At 37.9% G+C, this 11,362-nt stretch overlaps 1 protein-coding gene across 1 annotated transcript; it reads right to left on the bottom strand.

Annotated features, from left to right (window-relative positions):
• Positions 1 to 9,732: 9,732 nt before the first annotated feature.
• LOC121774244 lies at positions 9,733 to 10,634 on the bottom strand. Its single transcript, XM_042171151.1, has 2 exons — positions 10,256 to 10,634; positions 9,733 to 10,013 (listed from the first exon to the last, which is right to left on the bottom strand). Exons 1-2 carry the CDS (start codon positions 10,632 to 10,634, stop codon positions 9,733 to 9,735), a joined length of 660 nt encoding a protein of 219 aa, XP_042027085.1.
• Positions 10,635 to 11,362: the final 728 nt, after the last annotated feature.

The raw sequence follows: 11,362 nt of genomic DNA on the forward strand, positions 1-11,362 counted from the left end.
CCCCTTTTGACGAAAGATGAATTTTTAACAAAATTTTCAATTGAACTGCGCAGTCCTGTCAGAATTTGTATTCTCGTCCAGTGAGTTTCGTTTTTGTTTTGACCGACCTAATGATGTGATTTTGGTGTTGATTTTTAACTGGATGAACCGTGATGTGTCTACTGTGTGGTGACCGAATTTTAGCTTCAAATAATATCGGATGGATTTTTAATGATTTTTACAAAACGACTGCGCTGTTCTGCCAGATTCATGTCTTGATTGAAATAGTCTTGTTGGCAAGTTTTGAATGAAATACATGATACATGTGTGAGTAAGAACTTATCCTATGATGTGATTATGTGTTGCACGTTGATGTATGCCAAAGGGTTCGTTTCGTGTATGATGGTGAACATTGGGATGGGCACTATAAGAAAACGGTGAAAAGAACGATAGGGCATGCATGAGTAATGTGTTGATAGAAAACTGATTGTGTTGTATTATGTGGTTATGATGCTGATAAGGGTTGTTGTGCGTACGTGGGTACGAAGAGCAAGGATTTCAATAAAGTTGTGAACCGTGTTTGTAAGCAATCGAGGTGGGCTTTCTTTACTAAACTCTTTTACGTTTCAAAAATATGATTGTGGAGCTACAAGGGTGGTTTAAAGTGTTATGTCATGCCATGATATGTGTGATGTTGAGATTGTTTCCTGATGCCTAGTTCGTTTGAGCTTGCTCCGTTAGGCTATAGGGCTATGTGTGATGTTGAGATTGTTGCTTGATGCCTAGTTCGTTTGAGCTTGCTCCGTTAGGCTATAGGGCTTGTGTGATGTTGAGATTGTTGCCTGATGCCTAGTTCGTTTGAGCTTGCTTCGTTAGGCTATAGGGCTATGTGTGACGTTGAGATTGTTGCCTGATGCCTAGTTCGTTTGAGCTTGCTCCGCTAGGCTATAGGGCTATGTGTGATGTTGAGACTGTTGCCTGATGCCTAGTTCGTTTGAGCTTGCACCGTTAGGCTATAGGGCTATGTGTGAAACGAATTCGGATCTGAGTAGGGCCGCAACCCTATCAGGCTGTGTACACAGGTGGGATCGGGAGCTGTCCTTGCTAGTCGGCTGGTCTCGTGGGCGAATTGTGTGGCCACACTTTCGTCGCACTATGGTAAGAGGATGTGATTGATTGATTGATTGATGAGAAAGTGGGGAGGTTGTTTTGACTGGCCAGTCTACGAAAAATGTTTTGTGATACTCGATGATATTCTTTTCTAAAATGTTAAATCGAGTTCACTATGGTATGGATGACATAACGTTTATCAAATATTTTGGCGTGTGTCCACTGAGTATATTAAGTACTCATCCCTGCATTTCTTTTAAAATGTGCAGGTTGAGCAATGATGTTGCGGCGGATGTTGAGTCGAACCTTTAGATTTCCCGGATGCGTCATGTCTTCATACATGGGCGTCATCCTGTGACTCTCTATAGACAATTGATTTCCGCTGCCTTGTTGAAATTGCTTTCCTTCTAAAACTCTTTCGTTTTTCCCCACACTATGTTATGACATTATTCACCTTGAGACATTAATCCGCTGCTTAATTGTTTAATCGATTAAAACTTTTCTTTTGAAGCTTTGTTTAAGATGTCGTCTTTCATTGTTTTCCCCTTCTTCTTCCCCGCTCCTTAGTCCATTCCCTAGTCACTATTTCCCCGTCTTTACTATCCTTAGTGAGGGCGGTCGTGACAGGAACTCATTCCTATTTTTCAGTATAAATGTCCTCTCAGTAGCTTTAGTTAGCTCAATCATGATATCGATCCATTCAGGATCATCAATTTCATCGTTGATCATAGCATGTGACATTGTTTTCTGACTTTCTGTAACATTCTGCACACCTTCCTCTCTCAGTCCCATAGCATTTCTTGTTGTGTCACAGATTATCTTAAAGCTATTAAGGTTCCTGAGTTCATTCGGCGCTGCTTCAAGGACATCAAGCATCTTCGACATTGAGGCTTTACACTCCCTGGCAGCTTCCTTCCATTGATCTATGAAAGTCTTTTCTTGACTTCCACTGGTTGTCCCCTCTTCATCCTGATCATTCATCTTCAAAGCTTTTACATCTTCAGGATCATCATCTTCAGATTCAGATTCATCATCTTCATCGTTCTCTTCATGTGGTTGCTTTTTATATCGGTCATACTTATGACCGAGACCAAAATCTGAACCATACATTTCTGCTATTTGTCTTTCTTTCAGCAGTTCGACAGTCCATCCCTTAACTGTTGGATAGCATCTTGGCACCATTTTTTTTCAAACACAATTCAGTCGACATAACAAGCCTACATTAACAAAAACTAAATATTAGTTTTTCTGTAAATAGATTCATAGACAATGAAAAAAAAATATTCTTACCACTACAAAGATAACTGGTCCGGTAAATATCTTTGCTGTGTTTCTTTTCCATCTCTTTTGTGTTTCAAGCAATTTGGATATGACATAGCTACACAAATTGTATTCTTTGATCTCTCAACATCAGCTATGTAATCTAAATTTTGTGGGCTCAGATTTCCATCAGCAGGAGTGTTAATCAAGGCATACTCCACGAGAATCATAAAATTCCATTTGAACCACTCACCACCTTCTTCGTCGTTCATCATCTGCTCTACAACATACGCTGGAACCATATTTTTTTCTCCACCTTTACAGAATCTAGCAATTTGAGTTTTGATGTTGATATTTTTCTGAAATTTGATCCTACTCATAGGTGAAGATCCAATATGGAACCCAAGAGTTATATGAACATCTTCATCATATAAAAATAGTGATTCCCCGCTGCTCAATTTAATTGAACAACTTTTATGGTTAAAGTTGTAAATCAGATAATATGCCAATGATCTTGAGAAACTTCTTATTTTGAAGTTTAGGAGTGCTCCAAACCCAATCTCTCAAACAACTCTTTTTTTATTCTTGTTTAGAGATTCGAGCATGTTAACGAAGAAGTCAGTATTCCTTCTTCCTGCCAAAGTCGGTGACTGAATGGCTGTATCATCTTGAACAACTATTTTCTTGCCCTTCTTTGAAGCTGCCTTACTATTACTTGCATCATCATTCTTTCTTTTCTTGTTATTTCTTATACGTTCTATTTCATCTGCCAATAGTCTATCATCATCAGCAGCAGCAGCATCACCAATGTTTTTTCCTAATACACAAAAGATCCAGTGTGTTAAACGGTTTATGTCATTATATAAAGTCAAAGTATCATTTTATCCCCTGAAACTATCATTTTACCCACTGAAACTATCATTTTACCCACTGAAACTATCATTTTATACTCTGAAACTATCATTTTACCTTCTGAAACTATCATTTTATCCCCTGAAACCATCATTTTATCAAGTGTAACTATCATTTTACCTTCTGAAACCATCATTTTCAATTTAAAGATTTATCATTAATACACATGAGATTTATTATTTTACCTTCTGACACCATCATTAATTGTTTATCATCATCATCAGCAGAAGCATCACGAAAGTTCTTTCCTAATACACAAAAGATTTTAGTGTGTTAAACGGTTTATGTCATTATATAAAGTAAATTCATCATGCTGTCATATGTAACTCTAAATCTACACTAAAAAACTATAGAATCTAAAAAAAACGAGAATCGCAGGCAAAATGATAAAATCGAGCAAAAACAAAAGTGAAATAAGTAAAAAACATCATCCAACCATTCTTCGATGATACTAGAGCGTTTTCCGTCGTCATATTTCAGAAGTTGAATGGTTTTTCTTCAAAACTGAAGAAGCAAGGGTTTGAATGCGATTAGGAGGGTTTGGATGCGATTCGGAGGGTCTGAGTGAGAGAGAAATTGAATTCAGCGTCTAGTTCACGTTTTCTTTCGAGGCGCCAATTTTATAACGAAATGACAATTTTGCCCTTATATAAACTAAATATGATAATTTTATTTGATAAAATGATAGTTTTGTTTGACATACAATGTACTCTGAGTTGATAAAATGATAGTTTTTCCAGATAGAATGATACTATGAGTTGATAAAATGATACTTTAACTGATTTGTAGGTATGTACATTCTTGCATACAATGATACTCTGAGTGGATAAAATGATAGTTTAGCCGTATAGAATGATAGTTTTGTTTGATTAAAATGATACTTCTGTCTGATAAAATGATAGTTTGCAGGATAGAATGATACTTTGAGTTGATAAAATGATAGTTTTGTCGAATAAAATGATACTCTGAGTTGATAAAATGATAGTTTTATTTATTTGTAGGTATGTACATTCCCGCATACAATGATACTCTGAGTTGGTAAAATGATAGTTTTGCCGGATAGAATGTTACTCTGGGTTGATAAAATGATAGTTTCAGGGGATAAAATGATAATTTCAGGGGATAAAATGATAATTTCACAAGGTAAAATGATAGTTGCACTTGATAAAATGATAGTGTCAGTGTATAAAATGATAGTTTCACGGCATAAAATGATAGTTTTAGGGGATAAAATGATAGTTTGTTGAAAAAAGTTGTTCAAGATGATAAACCCATTCAGACACCGACTTTGGAAGGAAGAAGGAATTCTGACTTCATTTTGTCACGTGAAAGTATCAATTTATCACCTTATATGCCATTTCCTCAGCTTATATATCAATTTATAAGCCCAATGTATCATTTTATTAAACAAAAATGTCCTTTTATACACCAAAAATACCTATCATTTAATCTGCTAAAAGTATCATTTTATCGCCTGAAAGTGTCATTTTATATCAAATGGCTTCAATCCGCCTTCTCATTGAATCTACCACAATTTCTTGAATCATGACAACCCATCTCAACACATTTACCACACCGCCCATATTCTCAACACATCTATCCTTCAATCTAACGCAATTGCTCCTCACAAGGTTATCCTTACCTCGTCATTTCATCATTCCTTGGAATTCGCGCCTTTCTGCGCCCCATTCGCTCTTTCACATCGAACATGCTTCATTTCAAACTTTTGCCTTCTTTCGTGTTGAGCGCAGTGAGACGGAGTGTTGAGCTTTAAACGGATACTCTTTTAGTCTAGCGAAACAAGTCTAGACTAGATTGAATAAATGACTCTCGATCCAGAGCGGAAGGAAATAACCTGGCTCTGATACCATTCTGTCATGGCCACACTTCCTAAGGATAGGAAGCACGGGAAATCGTGACTAGTGAGGGAATTAAGAAGCTGGGAAGAAGGGGGAATAATACAATTCAAGGCAATACAACTTAACAATCAAAGATGAAATTCCATTTAAATTAACCAACGTTTCCAAACCGAAGTTTGCATAATGAGACAACAGAGTTTAGCAATAAAGAAAATAACAGAGTTGCTTAAGACATTGAATAGCGGAAGCAATTTGAGAGTTTAGCTACTACTATGTATGAAGACATAATAGTAACCGGACCAGTTCTTAAATCATCACTCAACATCCTCCGCCTCCCGACCTCGCTCAACCTGCACATAGAGAAAACATATGCAGGGGCTGAGTACTTGATGCACCCAGTGAACTCATGCCCGAAAACATTCATCGTTAAGATATGTCAAGCCATCATCGAGTGAATCCCGGGTTTTACTTTCAAAGGCCGAGAAACACTAAAGTACATTTCCTTAAAAAAAGTGTCCGCGCGGACTAACATCATCCTCCATCATATACCATATCTGAACCATCATGTGAAACGAGACTGTGGCCACAATCTCGATCACTGGACCGGCCGACCTAGGGGACGGCTCACGATCCCCATCAGTGCACTAGTCTAAGTAGGGCGTACACCCTAGTTAGACCCGAATTCGTTAACCATCAAAGTCTAGTAGAGTTTTATTATAGTAGACAATCAGATAGGCAGTTTCAAAACATAAACACGGCATGATGATGCGAAGCATATTTCCTATATTTTTCCCCTTAGACTACACATTTTTATGTAAACTATAACTCATCAAATCGTGCTTTTGTTGTAGTTTAGGATGTTAGAAGCTGGAAGTTCGTCGGAAGTGCTCACTTGAGGAGTCCAGAAAGTTCGCCCGGTCGGGCGATTCTTTACGACACAAAACGCCCGGTCGGGCGTTTCCCCGCGAACCATCCAGAGTCTTTCGCCCGGTCGGGCGATGTGCTCCTCTATTTTCGCCCGGTCGGGCGATTTCGTAATGCGTAGTGATTCCAGTTTCTTCGCCCGGTCGGGCGACTTTGTGTTTCTAATTCGCCCGGTCGGGCGTTTGGCCCCCCAACCGCAAATGGGCAGTTTTCTTGTCAGTTTTGCTGTGGAGTTGGGGGAATTAAAAGGAAAAGAGAAGGACGAGACGGGGGAGGACGGCTGATGAAGAAATAAGGAGAAGGAAGAAGAGGAAGGGAGGATCCATACTCCATCCCGGAGGAGATCATCCATCATCTAGAGTTGGAGAACACCACGGAGTTCACGGTTCACGGTTCTTTTGGTGTAATTCATTTTAGTATGTTTGGCTAGATTTCCTTCGTTGCTCCGAATATGTTGTAGGGTGAATTGTTGGATACTTAGATGATTATTATGGTTTGATTTACGTGTGATTCTTGTTTATGAATTGTTTAATTATTCTACTAATCTTGAGAGGTCTAGATAGGTAGAACTTTGTAGCCATTATTCTATTGCCTCTTTAGCATAGATTTTGGTTGTACTCATATGCAAGGAACTCGAGATTTGATACTTGTTCAGGGAGATAATCTCGAGTGGATCGATAGTTTTCTTCTATATTTTTGGTTTAGTGTCTGCTGCGCTTCCGCGTGGGCATTAAGTTAAAATGAGCTAATTATCGTGTTTGACAATCATAGAAGCTAAACTAAAGCTTACTGCGCGACCTAGCAAGAGTGATAGGTTAGTGACTAGAACTTGGGAGACGTGTTCAGCTTATCCTAGGTATACAATTCTCTTGAAGTGTTCAGCGGATAGGGAGCGTAAAACAAACTTAATCCCAATTCGTATGCCCAAGACATATAGGAGCAATGATTTCTTCTTATCCTATTTTCTAGTTTTGTATTTTATTTATCTTTGTTTGTTTTATCCTTTCTTTATTTTTATCTTTCTCTAATTAAATAACCTACGCCTCCCTGTGGTTCGACACTCTTTTACTACAACTACATCTGTACTCTTGCAGAAAGTTGTAATTTTAGAGCTATTTTATTAAACTTGTGTGAATCTTGCACTTGATATTTAAACTCGAAAATTACACATCACATGACATACTTTTTGAAACCATCCTTATTACATCATAACATATCAATTTAAAATAAACGTTAAAGAATAAAGCCCACCTCAAAAGCTTAGGATTTCCGTAAAATTCCTCGTTCCGACTTTTAGCGTGCGTGCGAACCACCTTTTCGGAAAATACATAAAATTCATATAAATTCTCGGTAACGACGATATTTAGAATGCATGCACTCTAATTAAAATCTTTTAATTCTCTTTCTCAATTTTCGTGCATTTTCGGTTATTCGGCGGCCGCCCAAGGCGTCGCGTGCGACGCCGGTCGGCCGCTTACGCTCGTTCTTTCCTTCGTTGGCTCCTCGTATTTTCCATAACGTCGGAAATAATTTCTAAAATTTTTTTAGCGCATACTTAAATTTTCGTAATTATTTACCGTTGAAAAAAAAGTATTATTTCATACTTAGGTAAATTATTCATTCTTCAAAAAGTCTTCCGGGAATTAATTAAATAATCTGCCACAATTAAATTTTTATTACCGGCCCAAAGATTAAGCTTAGCCCACCTTATTCCTCCAAAAATTAATTAGGAAACCCCTCAATTAAAAGAAGAGCCCAAAACTCAACTTAATCTTCCAATCTATTATTAAAAGGGGCCCAACCACAAAAATTAAACCAAGGCCCAACTAAAAAAAGTACATGGCCCAAATCTCTCTCTATCTTCTTCCTCTCTCTCTTCCCTCTCTCTCTCCTCCCTTCTTTCTCTCTCCCTGTCTCCTCACTGCCGTCTGCCCTTCGACGAAGCCCCGCCGCCGTCGCCCTCTCTCCGCCTCGACGCCATCGACGGGGTCGTCGCCACTGCACCGTCATCGAGAAGTCGACGCCTTCAGCCGGTCGCCGTCGTCCATTCAAGTCGAGCCGCTGCTGCTGGAGTCGCCGATCGCTGCCGCCGCCGGATAGCACAGCCGCTGTCGTCGGCTGCGGCTCCGCCGCCGTCGGTCGTCGCGCCTGGAGCGGAGACAAACCCAGCCACCGGATAGCCATCCTCCGGCTATCGCCGAGAGGTCCAGTCGCCGGACAGGCACCCCGCAGCCCCGAACACGCCCGAAACCACCCCAAAACCTCCCGAAACACGCATTTTCATTAAGAAGTTAAGTTCTTTCATAGTTTCGGTTACATACGGCGATCGTTTGGTTGATTCTTAGTGGTTTGTTATTTGTTTTGGTTATGGAACAAGAAGGTATAAAAACATATATGCAAAGCTAAAATAAACTCATGCTTTGGTAGGAATGGATTATACCTCCAAAATGGTTGAAAATGGTGGAAGAATACACAAGATGGTGGTTCAAGCTTCCTCCTTCCCTCTCGGCACTCTCTATCGCCGCTTCTCCTTCTCTCTTCTCTTTGATTTCTTTGTTGTGTAATGTGAAGTGTTTAGGGAATGGTTTAAAGATGTAATGGTTGTCTCTTGAGTTGTGGAAGTAATGGGGGAAGATAGAGGGGTGGAAGAATGGAGAGTCTCCTCCATGAAGGAGGAAACCGTCGGTCACCTTGTGAGGAAGAGGAAGAGGAAGAGGAAAAGCTTTTGGGCTTGGAAATAATTAAATCCTATGTTGTTGGGCTCAATTAAATATATTTTGGTTTGGGCTCAATTTAAATTGGAAGCCCAAGTTAGAATAATACTATTACTTGGTGGATTAAAAGAGTGATTATGATCCAAATTATTTTGTAATTAATTGGACTCTAATTTATTTAGAAAAAGTCCAAAATAAATTCATACTTTATTTTTCGTATTTTTCCTTCGTTAATTAAAATTCACGGGTCTTTATTTTATTTTGTTATCTTGTTCTTCATAACCAAAAATTAAAGTACGTTTAACGGCATTAATTTATATTTGGTGTTATCCCAAATATAATATCCCTTCGACCATTTCTCGATTTACGCGCATCGTTATCCAAAAACATATATTCCTTTCTACATAAATTCATTTGTCTTGCTAAGAATAGCAATTTCATCGTCATTCTTTCAACGAGACCTTCAACATGTCTCCCAACGTTCACAATTAAACAATTAAGCACGTTCCTTTTCACATTTAACACATAAACCATAATTTTTCCCATATCACATTTATCGAGATGCATAGCATCTCGGAATAATTTTATCAATTATTTCGTTACATAACATTAATTTCTTACTTAAGGTACGGGTGTTACAACATCACTCTTATTATGATTTAACTTCACTCTTATTTGCAAAACAACTATAAATCTAACCATGTAAACATAATATAAAGGCGATACGATTTTCATAATCAGTTAACATCAGTGAAACAACTATAAATCCCACGAAATGTCATTTTAATACACCAAAAATACCTATCATTTTATCTACTAAAAGTATAATTTTATCTGCTGAAAGTGTCATTTTATATCAAATGGCTTCAATCTCCTTTCTCATTGAATCTACCACAATTTCTTGAATCATGACGACCCATTTCATGACATTTACCACATCATCGTAGAGGCTTATTTGCTTTCCTTATTGCACTCTACCTCGTTGATACTCTGTCACTAGCTGATCCTTTGGTTCTAACAACACCCGGAGGATGTACATCAATTACATCAGGTACTGCCATTCCATAAAATTCCTCAACCATCTTTTTCTTTTCAATAACTGAAGGTATTGCACAATTTCCAAATATTTGCTCTTCCAAATCATCAAGACCAGCACATAACAAAGACAAATGATCCATACTTTCCTCAGACTTTTGGACTAATCGATAAAAGTTGGAGAACAACTTTTTCTTAACTTTCTGCTTTTCATCCAAATCTGCAAGGTAAAAGATAACATTATTACAATAAATACTATCATTTCTCTGACTGAAAAATAGAGTTTTTACAAATAAGGTTAAAATTGGAGTATACGTTCAAATGGTTGTATCTCCTCAGATGGTAGACCATTGGCTGCCTTTAGTAAAGAGCTCTTCAACCCCCTTCGACCAAAATATTTCTCAGGAATGAGATTACCAGACTTATTCTTCAACAAACAAAATATATGACAACATAACAAACCAATTCTGGAAAACTTCTTACAACCACAGTCGAATGTGTCTTGCTTACAATCATACTTAACATCCCATGTTCTACCATATTGGTCCTTGACCTTATGCATCTTGATGTTATCCTCAACAGTTATTGAAACACTCTCACATACCGTACTTATTTCCTGTTGTACATGCTTGAAAATAGAATCAGTGTAGATTGTAGATGCATGCTTCTCAATAGGCAATTGGGTTGACAAATCAGGAATAGTTGAGTAATCCAAGTAGTTCAATCGTGAATTAACATTCCTTTGATCTCCCACAACACAGTTAAAGAAATTGATGAACTGTACAAGATTTGCAGGAGGCTTTGTGTAGTTTTTAAAAAAGCTATTCTCTGATTCAGACATCGATGTAGTCCTAAGAAGCGACCCCATGGGAAAATCTCGAAAATAAGCAGGAACCTAGAAATCTCTATCTTCAAACATCGATCCAAACTAGTGCACGTCTTCTAATCCATACCGTTCCATTATATCATTCCATATTATATCAAACTCATCAGGCTCTAACAAATCAGACCAAAAACATGCATTCAACTCTTTTTTGAAATCTTCATTACCAAGCAAGGATTTGGGTAACTTATCTGACACCTTAACCATAATATGCCACATGCACCATCGGTGCCTTGTTTGTAAAAGTACTTGTTGAACAACAAGTTTCATCCCCCAATCTTGATCAGTGATAATCAATTTGGGTGCTACCCCATACATCGAACAAAACAGCCAAATAACCAAGAATATGAGTCTCTACCTTCACTTGATAACAATCCAGCTCCTAATGTAACTGCTCTGGAATGGTTATCTTTTGCAGTGAATGGAGCAAAAATCATGCAATACCTTCAGAACATAACATAAAAATGAATTATATTTTCATACATACAGAAAAATATCATTTTATCAGCTAAGAAAATCATTTTATCAGCCGAAAGTAATATACCTGTTAGTGTTGTATGTTGAGTCAAATGAAATTACATCTCCAAACATATGATAATTTCATCTTGAAATAGCATCAGCCCAGAAGAGTTTAGTTAACTTTCCATGAGATCCTATCTCAATTTCATAATAGAAGGCATCAGATA

Source organism: Salvia splendens, chromosome 17, assembly GCF_004379255.2.
Source record: "Salvia splendens isolate huo1 chromosome 17, SspV2, whole genome shotgun sequence".
Taxonomy (NCBI): domain Eukaryota; kingdom Viridiplantae; phylum Streptophyta; class Magnoliopsida; order Lamiales; family Lamiaceae; genus Salvia; species Salvia splendens.